The sequence below is a fragment of the Poecilia formosa genome, unplaced genomic scaffold, assembly GCF_000485575.1.
Source record: "Poecilia formosa unplaced genomic scaffold, Poecilia_formosa-5.1.2 Scaffold18, whole genome shotgun sequence".
In the NCBI taxonomy this organism is placed as follows: Eukaryota; Metazoa; Chordata; class Actinopteri; order Cyprinodontiformes; family Poeciliidae; genus Poecilia; species Poecilia formosa.
This window is the reverse complement of record NW_006799957.1, coordinates 1633899-1657332: the sequence shown is the minus strand read 5'-3', so window position 1 is coordinate 1657332 and position 23434 is coordinate 1633899. Positions and strand designations below refer to the sequence as shown.

General features: G+C 36.2%; 1 protein-coding gene across 2 annotated transcripts; it reads left to right on the top strand.

Annotated features, from left to right (window-relative positions):
• The first annotated feature begins 12743 nt into the window (after positions 1-12743).
• Positions 12744-20003, top strand: spdef (SAM pointed domain containing ets transcription factor). 2 transcript variants are annotated; one of them, XM_007546942.2, is made up of 6 exons: positions 12744-13101; positions 17068-17509; positions 18112-18309; positions 18397-18444; positions 18715-18849; positions 19768-20003. In XM_007546942.2, the coding sequence occupies exons 2-6, from the start codon at positions 17068-17070 to the stop codon at positions 19944-19946; spliced, it is 1002 nt and encodes a 333-aa protein (XP_007547004.1). In that variant the 5' UTR covers positions 12744-13101; the 3' UTR covers positions 19947-20003. The 2 variants fall into 2 exon arrangements, with proteins under 2 accessions (XP_007547004.1, XP_016524388.1); XM_016668902.1 differs by lacking the exon at positions 12744-13101 and adding an exon at positions 16717-16947.
• Positions 20004-23434: the final 3431 nt, after the last annotated feature.

Here is a 23434-nt window from a genome sequence, read left to right as displayed (position 1 = left end):
CTGGATTTATTCTTTAGTTTCATTTTTGTGACTATGTATGGACTTGAGATGGGTGGCATGGTGAGCGGATGTGTTGAGAGTTTACTTAGACCTGAAATAGCACATTTATGTCGAGATGAAGTTGTTAAAGTTTTTTTTTTTTTTTTTTTTTCTGTATCTATAAGTAAGCATTTTTATGATTAAATTAACACTAAAACAATGACTAAGTGGTCTTTTTCTATAGTTGTGTAAAATGTCCATAGATAATTTCAAACTTTAAAGATTAACCTCTTTTATGATTAGCATTCACAGTGAACATTAACATCTGCCACCTACTGGAAAGGCAGTGTAGGTTTACAAATAGTTCCTTGGCATACAGACCCATTCAATAAACTAGAATACAATTGAAAAGTCCATCAATTTCAGGAACCTTATCACTAATTAATACTACAATCCTGACTGACATTCTAATAGTGAATGTAACTGGAGCTTGATCAGTTGAAAAGAAACCGCAACCCAGTTTGGAGCAGACATATTAAAATATAACATGCCAGCACTGACGTTATGAAATGTCTCTTTGTAATATGAAGAAATGCTCTCAGTGTTCTGTTTTAGCACTCTGTAACGGCACCTTTAGGTTTTTATTCACATTTTTTAGCAGTTCTTCACTTTTTGTGAGACTATAAATTCCCCAAACATCCCAAGAACATTTTTTCTTCTGTTGTGCTGCAGCAGGCTGATGCAATTTAGTCATGTACAGTGAAATTGCAAAAGCTACACAGTTAAAAAAAAAGTACAAAAAAAACAAACAAAACGTATTTGCACAACAAAGCTAAATGCATACCATTGGTGGACAATAGAAACAAGTGAAAACACGTTTAAGGAGCAGAGATGATGTGACACTGATATCTGGGATGCCAAACAAAACCAAAATTGTCCAATTTATTGTTATTGCATAAAGAGATATTTCTTTGCAAAACTGAGTCAAAAGAGGGGAAATGAAGTAGATCCATCCAGAGATAGAAAAATAAGTGAATAGAAAGGGGATGTTCAGTCGTAACTAAAGGCTTTTTCTGCGTTGGTTTGTTTAGTTCTCCTGGAGGCTGAACCGAGTTACTAGTTAGATATGTGCTGTGAATAAAATCATCTTAAAGTAACTAGAATAATGATGAAAATATAGAGGTTTTTGAGGACATTGTTTCATGAACAATTGAAACTGTGAAAGTTTAATTGCTCTTTGGACCTTGCACCCATTTATCATGTATGCCTTGGGGTGGTTCTTGTGCAGGCCGTCAATAGGCAGTAAATTATTTGCTTGTGAAGGAGATGATGGCATGTGCTGAACGGTAATAAAGAATGTATCTATGCTGTCAACAGAAACATAGTGGAAGGGCTATTGGTTGACAGTAATACTGTTGATGCATTACTCAGCATTACCCACAGTGCATAGAGTGTGGGTTGCATGTGTGGTGAGTTTTGATATTTAAAATCAAATAAGAAATTATGTGACTTTAACATGTTTTGCTTGACTGTTCCAGAAGCCAGTTAAGACTACTTATTGCTCAACTTCAAGTTGAGCAACACAGTTTCCTGTATGATACAGTTTCCTGTGTAATAAATTACTCCAATAATTGTTGCAGTAAACAATAATATTGTTGTTTGGTTTCAAGTAATATATTGATAATGCCATAATGATCCAAGTTCACCCTCTCAAGTACCAATACACTTTCATTTTGAAAAGAAATTTTAACATTGGGACTGGAAGATATTTTACATTTCCAAAATAAAACATAACAAACAATAAATAAAAAGGAAATTAAAAAAACGCATACAAATGAAACCATAAATATAATGAATTATGATGTGTCGGTAAACGAAATTTCCCTTCAAACAAATATTAATTATCACAATGGAAATAATTGAGCTCATTTTAATTATTTATATGATTAATTGATGAATTGCTTATTGCGACAGCCTTACACGTAGGCGCTCTTGTGCCTGCTCCAGACATACCAGCTTGTTGAAAATCTAATTATCTCTCTACCTGGTCTGCATCTGTAGTGAACCATATCTAAATCCCTCCAGTGTCAGCAGAATAATATACTTCACACACACACATATTCAGTTCCAAAGAAGAGTTTGCAGAAAATAAAACACAATGCCAGTCATTCAAGTTGCCTTGTTTATTCAGTGATTATTTACTTTAGTCCTGCTTGGTAAGTTTTCCATTGAAACTTCAACTCACCTGTAGCCCAAAGAAAGCACTTGTTTTGTTGCTTATTTCTTCACAAGAATTAAATAAGTTCACTCCTGTGTTTGCATCCAGATAACTATGATACTGGAAGAAACCAGAGGGGCATACAGTAACACCAGCACCCTGTCATCTGTGTGTTTTTTGTGTGCCTGCCGGGTGCATTGAGGCACTTGACTGGAGCTTGAATGGGGCTTGTGCATACATAAGTGACAGGGCAACTGAAGGCAAATATTGACTTTTGTCCCAGTGTGAATTCTGCCAAACCTCCTATCGTATATCTCGTCTCCCACCGTGCTTGTGTCAACAGTCACATGTTTGATAACTGCCCATCATGCCTGTCATGTCGAAATGGAGTTTAGCCTGAGGGGTTCAGGAAGTTTGAGTGAAGGAATTAAGGGAATAGAGGAGTTAGAGATGGACAAAATGGGTTTTATTCAAATAAGAAATTATTCAACTTCTGCTGCAGAGGCCTTTACTAATAACATTTTTTATAACCATGCTAAAATGCAAGCATAAATGTTGCAAGCCATCTTAACTATGCTCAGTTAAAAAAAAAAAAAACTTTCCACAAGAAAAGCATAAATTACGACAAATTTCTGTTTGTTGTCCCTTTAACCAGAAACTCTGATCACCTCCTAACAGGATTTGTACTCAAAGTTTCCTTCCCTGTCAAGCATGATAAATTTTCAATACCAGTTTAAGTAATTATCTATAATAAAATGTAATTGTGTAGTCAGAATTGTAGACAGGAAGTGGTCATGTTTTAATGCACCATCTGGTAACCAGAGAACCTTGTGTCTTTGGAAGTATCAGTGCGTCTAGATTAGAGATTGTATTTGTCTGGGTGGAGATCACTAAAGGCATCATAAACGACAAGCAACATGTGCCAGCCTTTTTTGTGACTGGTTCAGAGCACAAAGAGCTCATAAGGTGAACAAACAGTGGATAATCATTTCCTTAGATTAAAACAGCAAAAAAAACCAAAACATATTCTACAACATTCTGATGAAATTTGGGAAGTAAACTTTTTTTTTCTCCAAAAGTTGACATCAATTTAAAAAAAAAGTGAAATGGTTTTATGTTTTGAGTAGAATCAGAAGTACCTCCATGTACAGACTTGTGATATTTTATAGTACCACAATGGTATTTTATTCTTTGAGTGTTTTAAAAACAACTATATACATTTGATGTGTTATTATTATTATTATTATTATTATTATTATTATTATTATTATTATTATTATTATTATTAACTCTTTTAGCCAAACGGTTCCTCTGCCTGACTTACAGGATTTGCTCCAGCAACCAATGGGTTTTGATCATGGACAGATCCAGGGATCGGTTTTGGTCACAGTATTGTGTGTGGGGAACCAAGATGCTGCTTGTTTATTGGTATGTGTAGGGTCGATGTATTGTTGGAACTCCTATTTCAAGAGCATGTATTCAGACCAATCCATGATCATTGGAAAGTGATAAATGGGCTTGACACTATGATGCTTGAGCCTCTGAGCCTCCAAGCGCAATATGTCTTGAATTAGGTGCTTGGGGGTCATTGGACAAGTTTGTGTAACCTCTCAATCCCAGAAATCTTCTTAGTGATGTCTGACAACTAATATGTCTTCCATATGTGTAGCGATGCACACAAAATTAAGATTTCACTTTTTAATTCCTTTCTCTTATGTACAGCGTAAGAGAAAGGAATTGACACCTCAGGTGTATCATCTGAAACATCTTCAGCTCTATGAGGGATGTTATGAAAACACCTGTTTCCACTTTGATTGGGAGATTACAGTATCAGTAAAATCACATTATTTGCTGTTTCAGTTGTATTTATTTAGCTGCTGCAATCATTTCCTCGGTGAACATTGTCCCCACATTTTAAAAAAAAAAAGTGTCACAGTGGAAGCAGGCAGGCAGACCTGAATAAACAAACAGACACAATTTAACAACTGGCAAGTTCACAGCAACTTTTGTGACTAAAACATTTGCATTTTGGCAGGCTGTTCTTATACTCGGTGTTGTCTTTCATAATGGAAACCTTCAACCGATTAAGTTACGTGAGACTGAATACATTTTAAAATGAAGGTGTCAACAGCACCAGGTGCAACTGAACAAACAGACGTGATAAGCTTATAAGGAAATGCGTATCAAGGGTTTGAGAAGGCCTCCAAACCCAAGCGACAGGAAATAAGAAGCTTATATTGACATAAAAAAGCCACTGGAAAATTCTAAAGTCAAATAAGGAAATAAAAATGAATGGGATTTAAGGTCATTTTAGTTAAGGTAATTTTATTTATATAGCACACATTTTCAGCAACAAGGCAATTCAAAGTGCTTAGTTTAAACAATAGTTTAAATAACTATTTGACGTGTCCTATCAATTAAATAGTAATCAATAAGTTTTCATGTGAGGTATTCTTGATGAGCAAATAACAAAACACACAGGATAATATTTCTGTCTGTAATTGTTCATTATTAATCCTTATATGCCTACTAATTGTTTGGAGCTTGATTCATATTTTGTTTTTATTGGTGTGGTGTTTTCACTTTGGAGGTCCAACATTTATACATTTGCAAAATTCTGTTTCCTCTAACTCTTCCAGTCTATTGGCCTATTCTGACCCAGTCTTCCTAGCTGAAGTTGGAAAAACTCTTATTTTTTAGATCCGATATTTGCCCCATTAATTATTTCTTCGAGCTGTTTTTTATTTTTTTATTAACTGCCAATTTTGTAGTAACTATGTAGTAACTGTTAACCATGAAACTTGTCTTGTTTCCTTGAGTCTGATGTGAGTTTATTTATCCAGCTGCCAAATTATATCATATTTGATTTTTGATTGCTACCAGAAGCAGTGGCTTATAGGCTACCACCTCTATGCTTTGGCTCAATTCATATTTAATTTACTTATAATACCACACTTGGTATCCTGATATTCAAAGGTATTCGCTCCTTTCATGTATCACTTTAAGAATATATTAATTAACTTTGACTATTGCCTAAAGGAAAATGTGTTTTCTCACTTTGTCAGGTGAAGTTTTATGTGTGCCAACGCCCAGACCACACCAGTGATGAAACATTGAACTTTTTGCACCATTTTCTGCAACTAACCATGCTTTCTACTTCAAAATTTCATTCACCCCATAAATTTTCATCTTTTAACCTGAAATCATTTCTTTCTTTTGCACATCTGCAGGATCAGGCATGCCTCTGCAACATAACACTGTTTAACAAGCTGCACTGTGCTTTTGGCACGCTGCCTGACTGTTATATTAGATCACCAGAAAAATTTACCTATGAAGAAACTTGAGAAGAAAATGTTTCTTTTAATTGCTATACTGCCAGCATTTTTCAGAGGATTTCATCACTGATTAACAGTTTTTTAAAATTTCCCAAACCTAAGTGCATCTGTTTTTCTTTCTCATGCGCATTCACTGCTGCGTCTTGCATAGGTACTTAATGTGATCCAACACACATTTTAAAATTGCCAGTTCACATATTTCTGAATTAAAAGTAATTTATGTGTATTGTTGAGATAGATAACCGTTGGAAAAGGTGTCATGACCACTATGAGATGATAACCGACTGCATATTTGACAAAAGTAAACTCGGCACCCAACAAAGATCACACTGAGGTCAACCAAAAAGTTTTTATTGACACTGCTAAGACAGCTTAGGTGGGTCACTGAGACCTGTTTACAGTAGGGACACCTGCGCAACCATTACTCATATCAAGCTGACTGTAGACCAATTGTGACTTGGTATTTGGCATCTTTTAGCACATTGCCTCTCAACTGTGTGAATGTTGTTCCAAAGCCAGGGAAAATGTCAATGAGGTTACACAAAGAAACTGCCATGCAAATGAAGTTCAAGAAATAAATGTCAGGAGAAGCCACAAGCAAACAGAACATTTTCTTCAAGTAAAAATTGGAACTTTCTTTTTAGATATATTTTTGATTGAGAGGTGTCCTATACTGCAAATGTATCTTGTGTAATGTTCACTTCTGCCATATTTGAATGAGCAAAAATAATGCAGTATGGCAGGGTTCTCCATAAAAATGCACACATTTCTGTCTGACTTCAAATTGAATTCTCTGAAGAAAGGAGTCTGTCATCCCTCAGTTTGATTTGGTGTGTCCACAAACACTCTGATGACTGCAAAGTCTTGACACAGTTTGTGCACACCCTCTCACATTTAATCCCAGCTGTGACGAACATTAAACTCACACTGACAGCAATCAGTTTAATAATAAAACAAAGACCTATGTGGAGAAACTTTAAAAAGGCAATAATTTTTAAGATGTTTGCTCCCAGGTAAGATTTGAAAAACATCAGTTCTATAATGCTTGAACAATATTAGTGAAGGATTGTTTGCAAGAAAGAAATATTTGGAAAAACATTTTTTTCATTCTTTTTAAAATGCCATTGTTCCAAAAAAATATTTTTTATTTCACTTTATGCCTGTTGAGCAACATTTTTATTATTATATTTGCTCAGCAAACGTGGTTTTCATGCATTGCAGGTAAAGTAAAGTCAAATTTATTCATAAAACATTCTAAAGACTAGAATCACTGTATTATTTAGCAACAGTTAAATAATAGCCATAAAGTATCAGTATCAATACACAACACACACACAAGGAAATGTAAGAATGAAATGAATATTGGATCAAATATCCAGAGTTGGGCTTTAGAAAGTAGCTTAAAATATGTTTTTTTTTTTAATAAAGGTTTTTGACTCTTAAACCCAGCATGACTTTATATTTTGTAAATAAAACTCTGTATCTGTGTCAGAAGGTATTTTGGGCCATTCTTGCTTACTGAAACAGTAAAATATGTTTGACTTTGAGTCTTCAGAAACTGAAGCTTCATCTTTCTCTATAGATCTGCAAGAAAACCTTTTATATGTGAAAAGTACCACATATTTAACATGTAGAAAGGTTTTCCCTTGTGTTTCAGATGTAAAAATGATTTGTTTTATATGTGGACATATAACTATATAATTCAGTGACTTTTCCCAAAATATTTTTCTGACAAGTCTGTCACAGGTTGCACATTTTGTAGCTGTTTTCAACTAGATGTTTTGTTGTCAATACATATATTTTGCATATTTTTAATTTGTAGTCCTATGGAAACAGCAAAAAAATGTGAACTTCAAAAGTATTTTAAGGATGCTGAACTGTTGTCAGAAAATCAGACACTGATAATCTCGCTAGTTTTTGTGAAAATTAAACAAAACTAAAAAAAAGAGGAAAAGCAAACCAGCTAAATGTTACATTCTCTAACATTCCTCCTCTTAAGACTCTGTTCCTGGGTGCTGGTGATGTCATCTTCACTGAAAATGAAAATTAATTGTATCTATTGAGAGCTAAATATATTATGCAATAAACATACATGTGACATATGTTTGTCAGGAAAAAAAAAACATGTTAACTACAAGAGATAGAGTGATTATAAATTTCACAAAACTTATCTCCTAAAGAGATCGAACACTGATTAAATTGCATCCATTCATGAAAAATAAATATTCTACTGTTTATGCTTACATGGCAGAGACTAATCTGCAGAGATAGTCATGTTGTGTCTCATTGTTTCTATCTGCTCTTCATGAAATCACCTGTACAGCTGAAACACAGTTACTTTGTTTAAATGCACACAGTGAAAAACAAAGTTCAATGAGGCAAAACACCTGTCATTTCCTGGTACCACATGATTAACGGTAACTGGAACTCAGATGTCACGGTTCAGCGAGAATTCAAACTTTTATTCAGTTGTTCCCTCCTAATCCAGAATGAAATCTAATCACTTAAACCACGAACAGGCAAAGTTTAACAGATTGATTTAGTTTATTGTGCTGCAGATGAACAATGATGTTTAAAGCCCATGTCAAAGAATTATGCTCAGAAATTTTAACAGTTACTTCTAAAACTTTTTTCACATAATTTTTCATGTCTAACAAATTGGAAATGAACAAATAGAGGCCCTTTGTTTTTTGTGGAAGTCGATATAAAAATTTCAGTGAGGTCACGGAATCACAATAAAATTCAACAAGTCAGTTTTCTTTAAACATATATCTTATTCTCATATTAATACGTGCTGGCCAAGTATGGAAAGGTTCTGGAAAACAAATCAGCAGTGAATCAAATCAGGTAAAGAACTTCAAAGATTTGTTTTTCTTTTTAAAAAACTGATCAGTTTGTGTTATTTATTATATTTGCAAGTTGCTGTTGTCCCATGACTTTGAATTTAGTTGACTTTGAATTGCGTGTTCTGTTTCCTATGTTTAGACTTATCCTAGTTTTTGGATATTTGGCTCTGTTTCCTCATTCATTTATGTTTAGTTATGTTCCATGTATGTCCATTTGGAGTCTTTCCCCAGCCAGTCTCCTCAGTTCTCTTCAGCTCCATGTCTTCTTCCACAGATGCAATCCATTAATTATCACTCGCCATTTTTTACATTCATTAATAACCTCCTCAGTTTTTAAGTCTCCAGTTTTCAGTTACTCATTTCCAGATCCGTTTTTGTCCGACTTGACAGTTTTGTTGCCTGTTCTCCAATTTTCTTCCTGTTTCTCGATGGTTTGTGGTGTTCCTTCATGTTTCCTTCACAGCTGTTTCTTTCAGTAAACATTGAGACATGATTCTTTTCTCCACTTTGCTGTTTTTAGGTTCTCCATCCACAACACATGATTCAAGGATGAATTGTTATGCTTTCTGTGACATTTTAGATAACTGACCACCGCAGATCAGAAATCAAAGTTGTCTTACCAACATATTTTGGCCCTTGCCAAACTTCCTCAGACCCTTAAACATGCCCATTTTTCCTACTTTCAAAACATAATTATATCCTATTTACTTCACCATTCACTACTTAATACATACCACAGACAGGTGCCATAATGCATGATGAAGAGATAACCAGTGTTATTCACTTCACCTGTCAGTGGTCATAATGTTAAGTTTGATATCTGTAATCATTTTTTGATTGAACCTGACAGGTCTGCTTTGTTCTGTGTCAAATGGACATTGTTGTGCTTTTATTTCTCATGCATATTAAGAGTTTGCTGTTTGGATAATATTTTTCTAGACTCATTATTTTAAAGAATCTTTTGTGTTCTTTAAAATAAAGGTCCTTATTAATCTGCCAGACTCAGACAACTGATCAGCGTTTTGTCTCTTCTATGTAAAATGTTTAAATATTTAAGAATATAGTTTGACTAATTGCATTTTTAAATAATAATTAAAAGAAGAAAAAGCTGTGCTGCTGACTTTGCCATGCATTTACAAAAACTAATTGGTAACTAATAACGATGTGTTGGACAGCTCCATAAGAGTTAAAATCTAGCTAAAGACACATTCAATTTCCAAGATCACCTATGAAAATTGTCCTTGAGTTCACACTTGTGTATAATCTTTTAAACCTCACATAAGGCCTACAACGATGATCCATTATATCTGTATGAGTCAGATAAAATCCCACAAACCCTCCACAGTGTTTTGACTTTTTCTGGTTGACTGAACTTAAAGCTGAGTATGTGATGCTTCATTCATTATGGATTATCTCAGTGGGGAAAAAAAATAAATGGATGACTAGGCTGGAAGATTTTTTTTAAATTAAACATCCTATAGTACTAGTATTTTTAAAGATCTGTTATTCAAACTAGCCTTGGTGAGTGACAGAAACAGAACCTTAGGGAAGAAATCTGCCAGGTAAATGAAATAAAAACACTGAACAGTTGTGTGAAGGGTTTTTTGTGTGTGCTTCTTTCAGCTTCAAACAGCAACAATAAAAATGCAACATATTTTTAGTCTGACTACACAATCACTATTTCACATGTGTCTCAGTCTCATTCACATTCTTATCAGTATAAAAAGGTGGAAACAAGAGGCTCTTGCTTCCATGTGGTGAGAACCTTATGAAAATGCGGATTTCATTTTCCAGCTGGAATTGGCACCTGCTCACACTGGCAGAAATACTCACACCTGGGTTTTAGTGACTGTACCATAGCACTTCTGCAGCAATTTATGCAAGATAGTTCTAACACGTATGTACATATATTTTGCAGTACAAATGAATGCTTTATATTTGGACCTCATTTCTGTATTTCCAAACTTTTTTATTGATTCTGTAGAATCAATTACAGAAGTTTGACATGTTGTTTTAACGTTTTGAAAGAAGCAACATTTATGAAAAGCTTTTTAATAAACCAATTTATTCAGATGATCATGTATATGCAGATGGAATAAAATATAAATGCACTGTTCAAAGCAACGCTGTTACATACAAGACTAAATATGAAACCTGTTATATTCTGGCTCAAAGATCATAATAAAAGAATGGAAGGAAACAACACCAACAACCATTTTAAGCCATATTAGAATCATTTTTTCAAAACTAAATCAAGGCATGCCGATGTTAGCCCAGGAGCCCATGTGCCGCTGCTGTCAGGCCTGTGTGAGAGAACGCTGACTGCTGATATTAATAGGAATAAAAATAAAACAGGAAGACACAGAATAGATTATTCATTTGGTTCTTAGGTTAGTTTTATTTTCCCTGTATGTGCAAACTGAGATTTTTCTTTCTGCATCAGATAGGACTTTGACCACTAATGACTACTTTAAAAATACCTAACATTTCATTTAAGTCAACAATGTATGCAAATAAAGCTTTACAATTTGCATAATTGTGTGAGCAAAACATTTGAATTAAAAACAAAGCGGTAAAGTAAGACATGGTGGAGATGTTCGGACATGTTGAAGCTGTGGCTTCATGAACAACCACGATATAAAAAAAGTGATACAACTGCTAAAGTACTAATTCTAATATTCTGCATGCAAAGACAGAGATAGCAAAGCAGTAAAATTAGACAAACAGCTCCAGAGTCCTTCCATCATCTAAAGATAGGCCGACATCTGGATTAGTTCCAAAACACAAGACAGCAAAAGGAGAACATTGAAGATACATATCAAATTACAAAAGAGTTCCAGGAACAGGTTAGGCCAGGCTGTGTTGTTAATATCAAGGGGCTTGTTTTAGCACAATTTCACTATTGCTTCATACAAGTCATATCAACTGATGCCCAACTTAAGTTATTTAATTTTCCTTTGGGATCAATAAAGTATTTCTGAGTTGAGTTTGAATTGAAACAGAAACAGGTCAGTGTCATCTCATCGTGCTTTTGGTAATACGCCAAGTTTTACGAAAGCTGAACAAAGGATATCTTGGAAAATTTGAATACAGATCAGAAATATAGCCTAAAATTAGGCAGATTCAGAATTATGGAACATCTTTGAGAAGATTTAGAAACTTATTTGGAAAATCAGTTAAAGAAAAATGATGCATTATTTTAAAATTATTTACAAATAAAAGTCTGACCATAGCAATTTGCCACAAGTCATATAGAAGCAAAGATGTGGAAGAGGATGTTCACAACAGAAGAAGAAGTTCACCACAGAAGAGATCAAAATTTAACTTTTTAGTTTACTTGCAAATTGCTCTGTGGCAGAAAGAAATACATAAGCTGCATATTGCTCTGAACATACAGTACCCGAGGGAGGGACATAGTGGCTGCATTATGCTGTGGGGGTACCTTTGTTTACCAGCGACAAGGAAGTTGTTCAGAGTTGATGGGAAGATTAGGGCTGAATACAGGGAAATCCTGGAAGAAATGTTGTTTGAGGCTGCAGAAGAGGTAGAGAGTCACCTTCTAGTGAGACAACATTAAAGATAAAGAGGTCAAATGAAAACAAAATGGCTTGAATGAAAGTAAATATATGTATTAGAAATGTGAAACTGCTGTGCGATTGGTCTGACTGAGCTTGATTTATTTTACCAAAAATAAAAGGCTAACATTTCTGTAGATGTGTAAAGTTAGCTAACTGTGCTACTTTGTGTTTGTCTGGTCCATAAAATCCTATATTTTTTAGTTTGAGGTTGGAATATGACAAAATGTGAAAAAGTTCAGGGGTGATACATATTTTTAAAAGGCACCCTACGGTTCGATCCAGGCAGTGAGCAATGCAATGAGATTTGCATAAAATGAGACAAAGAACAAGTTGAAAACTCTCATGCAAGTGCAAATTCAAAATAAAAGCACAATTTTAATGCATACAATTTGAATAATTGCATCAGCCACACCAAGTTTAATGCAGACAATTATAACATTTAGATCAGGTACACCAAGTTGCCATTACTCTCCATTCTTATGGTCACCAAAATATGCATTTTACAAGTGAATAGTAACTAACTAATAGATGAACTAATTCAAAAGACATTTTAAAGCAAAACAAAATGTCAAGGCCAGAAATACAACAAAAAGGAAAAGTTTGGAAATAAATCTAAATGTACTTATCAACTGAGCATGACTACAATGAGGCATTTGTCTGTAACACTTAAAGTGGCACTTTCAATTTTCTCACTCAAGCTCTGAAGTCAACTATTAATTTGGAAGGAAACTCTGTGCTTGCCTGGATACACACGAACATGAAGACACACACGCACACACATGCTCTGGGTTGTGTGCGTAAGTAAACACAACGGCCTTATAAATATAAATTGCAGTCAATGGTGCTGGAATTCCTTTGCACTCAGTCACCCAGTCACTTGTCCTCTCTCCCTTTCACTTTGTACACACCCCCAGCAGGTGCTTTCACTTGAGGTTTAGTTTGCTGTTGTGCTTTAGGCTGTGTCTTTTAGGTTCAGTGAAATTGTGCCAGAAAAAAGCTGACAAGGGGGATCCCAGGCCTCAGCCTGGGGCTCAGCATCAGTCATCAAGGAAAAAACAGACTGTGGACTGCCTGCTTCACCTTCGTTCACAGGCAGAGAACCGCATCTGCAGGGAAGCTTTCTCCATCAGACCATCTTTGCAGAGGTAAGAAGACACCACTTAAACTTAGATCCTAAATATTTTATGTTTGTCTTTGTGATTCGTCTCTTTAATATTGCAATTTAAAAGGGAACAACTGTGCAGCTCTTTGTCTGGAGTTAAAATGATATCATCATTTCATCTTTATTTAGAAACCAGAAGGAGATTGCTGCACAATTGAACAGGCATAGAAACGACAATAAACCTTTAAATGTGAATTATATTAAACTCTTTCAACAGAAATCCATGTCATTTTATACAATTATAACGGCATTTAAAGATTTAAACTGTATTAGTACAGTTGCATCAATGCTTTACAAAATGAACTTGTTGATTCCTACATTGAAAATTTCACCTCATTCCAATAATTGCTGATACGTTGCATATTCAATAAATCAGAATATGCATTTGAACAAGGCTCTTTTATCAGTTCAAACATACCTTTTGAAAAATAACCTTTAAGCAGATATTAAGCCTACTGTTCATTAGGCTCACATTTCTGTGTTAATTTTTTTTATTAGTCTGATGTAATCACCAGGTTGGGATTGCAGTGCCATCATCATCAGAAGTAAAGATGGCTGGCTGCTCAAGAGCGATTTTGCAGCCAAACAGTTTCAATGTTACAACTATAAAAGTATAATTTAATTTTATCTTGATCAAATGTTTTAAATCTGAGAAGAGAACATTAGTTGCATTTTTATGGGGGAAATTTCCCCCATGTAATTTTTATTTATTTTGAAGTTGCAGATTTTTGCTGTGGTTTGAGAAAGTTGTGTTTTATAAAAACGAGTGGGATGTCTGTGCACTGATAAATTATAAATAACTCATCATTTAAGGGAGTAACTATTATATCTGAAACCTAAAATCATCCACAATCTGCTCTCAGCAGTGCTATTCATTTCTAATAATATTTCTTTCTTGCTGGACAGTGGCAACCCAACTAAGACGCTATTTTTCTCTAAAGAGATTTTATTAAAGTGAAAATACTTCTAGGGCTTTTTTTCAGTTTAAATTCTTGTCCGACATTTGTCTTGATCTTTTCCTTTTAGAAGAACAAAATGGAAAAAGAACCACGACTGCAGGGATAATTTCATTTCACTTGCATGTGAATTTAGCGTAACAGCAAATGATTTACTTGGGGGAAAAAAAAAACGCTTTGTATTAACCAGGAATGGGAAGTTGTGGCCAAAATCGAATCTACAACACCAGCAGGTATAAATAAGAGATCAGGCCACAGTTACACCACATAAAAAACAAAAGAACAGGTGACAGCATGTATAGCTCTTAAAATCCCATTCTGATGTAGATGCTGATAAAGATAAATATCCTCAGTAACCATGAAAATGAACCATTCGGATCAGGCTTCAGGGGCTTGGGTCATATAACTTCCGCTCCCTCATCCATCTTTCCAGGTGACATGTTTTTTTTTTGCTCATCTACCAATGGAGGTTTGAAGGCTTATCTCAGCCATTTAGAACAAATACAATTCTCTGACAGAATTAATTAGGACTAGCAGAAAAAAATGTCTTTGCAGAAGTTCAGTTTCCAAGGATATTGGCCCGATGCCTGTGCACCTGACTGCAGGAATGATTCATCCTGTGTACCATCATCCCCCAATGCCAGTTAAGACAACCCACATAGGGGCTAGTAATGACAATCCTGCTGAAAAGAAAAGAAAAGGAGCTTTGTGATGGTCTGAACATGATATACAGAACAGGCTCTGCAGATAATGGAAAATGGGCTTCTACCTCTGATTCATAAAATAAGCAAATATCCATAAACAGACCCATGTTACGTCTGAATGTAATTTACAGTGTGAGCTGAGCACCTGCTTTTATTAGCATTGCCATAAAAAGGATCTAAATGAGCGAATCTAACCAACAGAGGTTCATCCAGTAAATAATCACATGAAGCCATATGCTGCTCCTTCCTTCAATCCTGTTCTTTGCTGAATAACTTCCTTAGTTAGCCCAAAGATCCCATGAGAAACAATAACAAGGAAAGGAAAACAAAAAAAGAGAGAGATCTCCCTTTAACACTCACACTGCAAACAGTCACGCCTGGCTGTTCACACTCCTTTAACTCCAGACTCAAATGACACCAGCAGAGCTCTCTGCCAACATGATTTTCACCATTAGATAAAGAATTTCAGATGACATTTGTGGCCTTTTTTGTTCTTACTCACCTCTGAGTATTAATTTTAAACAAAGCCCATACTTTTTGGGTTGTATAATGTCGACTTATTAACTTTAATTTGAACATTTTGCCACATTTTCTCACATCAGTCATGGGAGATTACTGGTTAATTTTAAGCTCAAATGGTTTCACAGGTCTGCAATTGCATTCAATTCAGGAGGAAGCAGAACACAAGTATTTACTTTTTGGCCTCAAAAAATATTCCTTCTGGCAATTTTTTTTTCATTCCAATGAAAACAGAGGGTATTTTTGCAATAAATATCATTCGAGATTGTAGAAAAGAAAATGAAACCAATCATGGTGAAAACACATCAGCTTCCCAGGAAGGAGTTCTTTTCTTTGCGGAGTAAATGGAGCAAGCTCTAAAGCTCCTGAAATGAATATCAGCGTCTTGACCAAACTCATTTAGAGATCAGTCAGAGGCTTAATCCCTCTCTCAACAGGGGGTGTGAGCTTGTATCTTTTTCCTGTGTCCTCTCTTCCTTTTGGAAGAAGGTAATATGGCTAAATTTGCTTCGCTAATGGGTTTAGCGCAAGCTGTTGCACAGCAGAGTTGACACGCAGCAGCAAGCTGGGACACCAGAGGCGTTTAATCTCACTCCTGATGGAGAAAAGTGGAGGATGGGCTGGCGTTTACCAAAAGTTTGGAGATAAAAGGAAGAGCAAGGAGGAGGACCTTTTATTTGAGGGAGTAAGGGCTGATAGAGGAGTCTTCACAAAATATGAGAATGATAATATAATTCAACTTTGGAGAGGTTTGGAAAAGAAGATATAAACTTTGGATAGAAAAGAAATCAAATCTAAAATTTGGCTCATAACCTGAATAAATCCTATTGAATTTAGTCAGAGCTTAGCTTTAAAGTTGCATATGGCCTAAAAAGTACAATTTATTGTTATGCAAACTTTATGAGACTTTAATTGTTTACCCTCCACTGAATCAAGCCATTACTCCACTGAACATGTGCTCAGTGGAGACACACTTCCTTTACTGCCACCTCAGACACAATCACTGATAACCTGGTGTGTGGCGGTAGTGTGACTTCCCATATGCCAGATGTGGCAGGTAGAAATTATTGGTGCCATATGCGAGATTACACTTTTGTCGCAGGATACGTAGGCAAATGTTCACTTTGGATGATGATCTCCTGTTCGGAAGAACCCCACACCCATCAATAAGGGTTTTCACTTGAAAACGATTTTTTTTCTTTTCTTTTTCTTTTTTTTTGTGGACACATGGTTTTGGGCACATTTTGTTCATGTTCTTCTCTTTATTATCTTTTTGATTAAAATCTCCAGCTGACTCTGGAGACAGAGGGCCGCCAAGACGGTACCTTGAAAGCCTGAAAGTGGCAGCAGGGCTACCTCAGGTCTCAATACAAGTCATCCACCCCCAAGATGAGAACCATTCTGGGCCACTGACCCACAAATAAGAGACTCAGTCAAATCCATTTTGCCTCATGCCTGCCAGGGGTGGGTGTCCTTTTACTCTCCCTTGAGGTTTATCTCCTGAGAATCTCATTTTGACTTTGGGAAAGCTATAAAGGAAGAACTACCCAGTCTCAAATCAACTCCTTGTGTAACACAGGATGGTGTTTCTGGGAGGATAGTTGGTACTTTAGCACTTGGAGGAATAAGAATAAGACATAATTTGACAAGGTAAGCTCCCACAAGGTTCAGGTGTTAGTGGTGTATTTACGTTGATCCTTTTTCTGGCATCTTCCAGGTCATTCAGATGCTTGCATGACTTTCAGATTTTCTCTCTGTCTTTCTCCTCAGATGTCGACTCCACCGAGCGGCTTACCAGAGAGCTCTGACTTCGTGTCCCGGATTGGGATGACAGAGGATTCACTCGTCTTCCACGAGCGAACCAGATGCTCTGAAGACCCCTGGGACACAGTTGACATCAAACCCAACATAGAAGCTCTGGAGCGTGGAGCGGGCCTCTACCTCTCCTGCTACGACATGCTCCTCACTGAAGATGCCGCCTGGGTGGTGAAAGTTTCGGAGGGGTCCACTGCACTAGCTGTACCCATGAGCCGCATGGATAGCCGAGAGGAGCCAGAGCAATGCCCTGTCATTGATAGCCAGGAGCATGGACTCTCTCCTGGGCTTGAGGGTCAGATGGAGGACCGTTCTCTGGAGCAGGTACAGAGCATGGTCGTAGGAGAGGTGCTGAAGGACATCGAAACAGCCTGCAAACTGCTCAACATCACCTCAGGTAGGCTGTTCACCAGCACCACACCTGTTGCTGCACTTCATCATTTTGAAGAACATTAATGCATCTAACTGGCAAAATGAAATGAGCATTTCATTTTGCCAGATAAAAGAATTGCTAAGTCGGAGAACCAATCTTACTCCCAAAATCAACAAGTTTTTGTGTAAATAGCCCAGCTAAGATGACAGCTGTTCCCAATCATATCCTTACTGACGCAAACTTATGTTTGCCTGCTCCAGGATCTGTTTAATCCTGACCTTTTGAACAAGTTTCCCTGAATTGTGACAGTGATGATTCTCTCCTGGCAGCAGCCGTGTACACAGTCTTAAGGGCGAGGTCTCGGCTGCTTGGAAAGCAAACAAAGGAAGCGTTTTTTTTGCATTGTATTGCTTCTGGCTGTTATATACCTACGTGATCCCCAGTCATCTGTTCACCTGATTAGGACTGCAGCGACATAAAAAAAGATAATAACTTGTATGTACTTTGAGTTATGCCTGACAACATTCGGAGAACATACACTTGAAAATGGCTTTGCGTAAGCCAGTTGTTGCACATGTTGTGATTATTCTGAACAGGTTGCTTGAATTTCTTCTGTTTCATTACAGACCCTACAGAGTGGAACATGGGGAATGTCCAAAAGTGGATGCTGTGGACTGAGCACCTGTACAGGTTGCCCCATGCAGGAAAGGCCTTCCAGGAGCTGACAGGGAAGGACCTGTGTGCCATGAGCGAAGAGGAGTTTCGGCAGCGTTCCCCACTGTGCGGAGACACGCTGTACGCTCACCTGGATATATGGAAGTCAGGTATATGACGTCTTCATTTATTTAACAAACCACAAAAAGAAATGAGCAAATTTCTTCTAACTGATTGTCTGTCACCTTTATCTCCAGCTGCCTGGATGAAAGAGAGGTGCTCAGCTGTAGATACCAAAGCTACAGGTGAGACTGATTTCCTCCTGCTTTTTCTTGTACTTAAGGACATTACCTAGCCTTTACGAAAGCTGCATTAGCACAAACAAAAGGAGGCTCAATAAATCTAAAGCGCACGTTTTCCCCCTCTCTTCACATAACCAATCTACTTCACCATTTATAAGTTCACAATTTTAATTATTACATTATGTGTGCTTCAAATAATAAATGTCTTTGTGAGATTTTAGTTGGTTGATATGAACAGCCTAAAGGAGGACATGCCTGTGTTTTGTTATGCAGGCTGTCAGGAGCTTTGGTCCGAGGCAGATTCATCCTGTTCGGGTCAACCGATTCATCTGTGGCAGTTCCTCCGAGAGCTGCTGCTCAAACCTCACAACTATGGTCGCTGCATACGCTGGCTCAATAAAGAAAAAGGTGCAGCATCTCCTGCCATTTTACTAAATGTATTTTAAGGTAGTATGACAAATAGGAATGCAAAAAGTAGTGAGGTTTCAGTGCTGGCGGATCCACTTGTGGTTCATAAAAATACTGTAATTTAACTCAAAAGAAAGAAGTTTTTTCATGAGTGGAACAAAAAGGTGTTTTGCAGAAGACATGTTATAGAGGAGAGAAATAAAATCAACTTGGTTAGAGAGGACTCTTCATCTGTTGTTCCTGCTTTAGTAAAACTAGTGTTAGCCTTGCAGCACAGTCAGCTGCTGCAGGAGGTGAGAAAAGTGACAGTATGACACAAAGTTTAAGATCCATTTACTGATATTTGTCATGTGGTTGCTTAGAACACTTAGAGAGATAGTTATTGTTGTGAATTTATTAATTATTTCCCAAACTCCATGAAACAAACAAACAAAAAAAAAACCTCTTTCAGCAGTGAGTTGCATTCTACCAGAATATGCAGGATAGACAAGTATAAATATTAAACATTTGCTAAGTTTGGCCAGCTAAATTCTCCAACTCTGCACATTTTGTTCATTTTGTTTCATTTTTATTTTATTTACTTCATTTTATTCATTGCCGTTTTTCTGGAACTGCAAATTCTGGATAAGAATTATTTTTTGCTTACATAAGTAAAATAAAATGTACGATTAGTTTCCAATTATATAACTTGTATTTTTTCTCCAATTTATTTTATTTAATTATTATTTATTTAATTTAAAAAAAAGACCACAAACTACAGGTCAGCGGTTGGAAAAACTTGCAGTACTTTTCTTTCTAAGCTCATGTGTTTGACTTGTGACTGAAGTACAAAAATGTATTCACACTCTGTTTTGTACTTGTTGCAATGTGTGCTTTTTGCTTTGCTTTGTTTTTAAAGATTCCTGTTTCTCCCTGCAGGTATTTTTAAAATCGAAGACTCGGCTCATGTGGCGCGACTGTGGGGACTCAGGAAGAACCGGCCTGCTATGAATTATGACAAGCTGAGCCGCTCCATTCGGCAGTACTACAAAAAGGGAATCATCCGCAAGCCTGACGTGTCTCAGAGACTGGTCTACCAGTTTGTTCACCCAGTATGAGGCTTCAGGAGACTGGGAAGATGAGAAGGAGTCTTATGACAATAAAACAGAACTATATCTAACAATGCACTTGAACAATTAAACCCAAGATGAAAAGCGACTTTGGACACATGCACTGATAAACGTGCCTTCCTCTGCAGAAGCAATGAGGATGAGAGAAAATATTGCGTCTGATGCTTTTTATTTTTATTTTTCCTGCTGCAGAATCAAGCAAACACAGATTACAATAAACAAACTGCCTTGTTGTTTGCATGGTCTGCCTGGTGATGGTTCCATGATTAAATTCAGATATCACAGCGCCACACCTATGCTTTAACAAACAAGCTCCTTGCAGTCGCCCCTCTCCTACACCTACGCTTGTTATGACTTCTGTTTCAGTCATCCACACCACATCTTGTGATGCTGGACCTGTTAAGCCACAGCAGGCTTCTATATCTCCTCTGGGAAGTATAGGGAAGGACACTTCAGCAGTTTTGATGAATTTGGATGCACAAGTGCAATTCTTAAAACTTTATGTGGTGGAGATGATAAGGCCAATTTTGTTTTTGTCTTCCTCCGTGATAAGAGTGACATTTTCTCTAACGGCACTGCTGAGGCGCTTCATGGTTTATCTTGTCAGCTCTGGTTCATGTAGCTTTATATAGATTGCATTTTAGGTTGCTGATGTTTGAGGCACAACGTGCTGAAAACCAATTATTATCAATTCACTGTCTCATTGCTAACATGAAAACATCCTAATGCAACTATTACAGATGTTAAATGAAGTGGGTAGTAACCATGACGTCAAGTGGAGTGCCTTGCATCCTTGAAAATAAGATGTTCACATTTTCCTATATTATTGCCACAAATGTTTGTGTATTTTATAGGATGATTTTATATAACAGGCACAAAGTAAATGTGGAGTGAAAGGAAACCTTTTCTAAAATGTTTACAAATAAAATTCTGAAAAGTGCGGTGTGTATTTGTATTCATCCCTGCTGAGTCCATACTTTGATGGATCACCTCTCTGTGCAGTCCGTTGCGATCCTTGGAGCGTACGCCTCTACCAGCTTTGAACATGGAAATCTTGCCCATTTCTTTCCAAAATATGCCAGGTACAGTCAGATTAAATGAAAAGCTTACATACATTTATTTGGATCTGGATCTTCATCGGGCCATTCTTTCATATGAATATGCCTTGATATAAACAATTTTCTTGTAGCCCTGATTGTATGTTTACACTTGTGGTTCATTAGATGGGCATAAAAATGGAAAAGAAAGAGGAAAACACAAAAGGAGATAGGTGGGAAAAATAGTTAAAATGGAAATGAGATATGAAGATAGGAGGGGAAAAGGATAAAGAAAATGCTGGTAGTTAAAACTCTACAACTGCAGAAAGGGAGAAAAAAAATCAATATTTTTCTTTTAAGCAATAACAGTCTTTTTATCACTTCTCTATAAAATCCAAACTTGACAATAGTATTGCTGACGGTTGTGACACAGTGAACATTCATGTCTTTTGTAGATTTGCGGTATATTTATTAGATTTTCAGATGATGACTGGAAGAGAGCCACATTGTTCAAACTCTTCTAAATTTCTCTACAACGTTTCCTCAGGTGCATTCCTGTTTTTATTCAGTTATTTACTGAACTTCTAAATTTATATTCCAACATAAACACAGATAGCCTCTGGCTACTAATTAGGTGACTCCTGAACATGTTTGGCTGCACTGGACTTTACGGTTATGAGATAACATCTGTATATTTACATATGTAATACTTTTCTAAATCTAATTTGCAAAAATTTTTGATTTATTTCACGTCAGTTATTCATGACTTTGCAATGGAGTAACACTATGGGAACTCCGACACAAAACTGAGATAAAATGAGGCATGTTCAGCATGCCTCGTGAAGTTATAGTTTGGACTCCGTTTTAAAAATAAGGTCATACTTAATATTTTAACACATCACAATCAAATTATTATCATGCGTGTGATTTTAAAACAGTTATGCAAATGTGTACTTCAAATGAACTAATGTCCCAATAATCTACTTCTTGAATAAAGGCAAATTTCATGATTCAGACAGAACACAAACTAAGACAGAAACTAAATTTGAACTCCACCTGTGGGTAATTTGCACGAGTTTGTGGTACATGAAAAAACAACCACATATTGTTTGAAGAGCTGTTTTAATTTCGCAGTCCTTTCTTTTCTCATGAATGTCCTTACTGACATTTTCTTCTGTAACTGTCTTTCACACAATCCAACAGGTTTTTAAAAAATGTATCATATTTACCATTTTCCTCCAGTGGTGAGTGATTGCAGTGAAGATCTGCCAAGACAAGGTGGTTTTGAGCTAAATGAGGCAGGTAAAAAATAAAAAAATAAAAAAAAAACACCTCTTGCGCTGAGGTTAGAAAGTAAGAGTGAACTTGTTTCCTCTTGTGTTGATCAAGCTTCAAAGGAGCTAAGAGGAAATATGAGTAAAAAATAGTATATTTAGTGTGAAGTCAGTCTTGATGTGATGTCTTGGATGATGGGAGCAGTTTACACCATTGTAAAATGCCAATGTGCTAACAAGCTACAACATGCATGCAGAATGCATTCCCAGTTAAAATGTGCCTCTATGGTGAGGGGTAATTATTATCATTTCATACGACTGCTTACATTAAAATTCATTTAAGTGGCACGGGATCAAAGATTTTCTCATAGTGCACAAGATTATGCAGTGATAATTAGAGGGCAAAAATGACTGAGGGAAATAACAGTGTGTGTTTTACCAACCGTCAACAAGAAAAAAAAAACAAAAACAGAAGCCAACCGCAAAATTTACTTAGAAAGGCAGATAGCAGTTGTTTTTTCTTCTTTTTCCATTGAAGGATTTCTCTGTAATTCAAGTGACACCTACAATGTAAACAAGGACGAAAAGTTACAAAAAAAAATATATAAAAACTTTGCAACTTTATATAATAGCTCCAGAACTTGAAAAATATTAGTTCACCTTACACAATGCTGCACGTTTGTAAAAAATTAAACTTTTAGCTTTGGAAGTTTGTGAATATAGTCGTATTAAAATATTAATATATCATAAGAAGAGGGAATATCTAAACTGTAATTAGTTTGGAGATAAGCTTATTATTTCGATAGCAAGAGAGTTACTTAAACTACACAAACATTTTTTCTAAAAATAAATCATAAAGTTGTTTGTAAGATATCTTGTGACATCTAGTGGCAACAATAGGTATTGACTTGTATTGAATTGAAAATGTTTTGTAAATCATGATTTAAAAATATTGATCCAGGAAAGGCGATTTTTCTCAGTTTAAATTCATACTTTAAATGTCTGGAAAATTCAGAAAATATTCTCTTCTAATTGTTGATGCGTTTCCTGATAAAACTCAACTAACTAGATGAGATAGATAGATAGATAGATAGATAGATAGATAGATAGATAGATAGATAGATAGATAGATAGATAGATAGATAGATAGATAGATAGATAGATA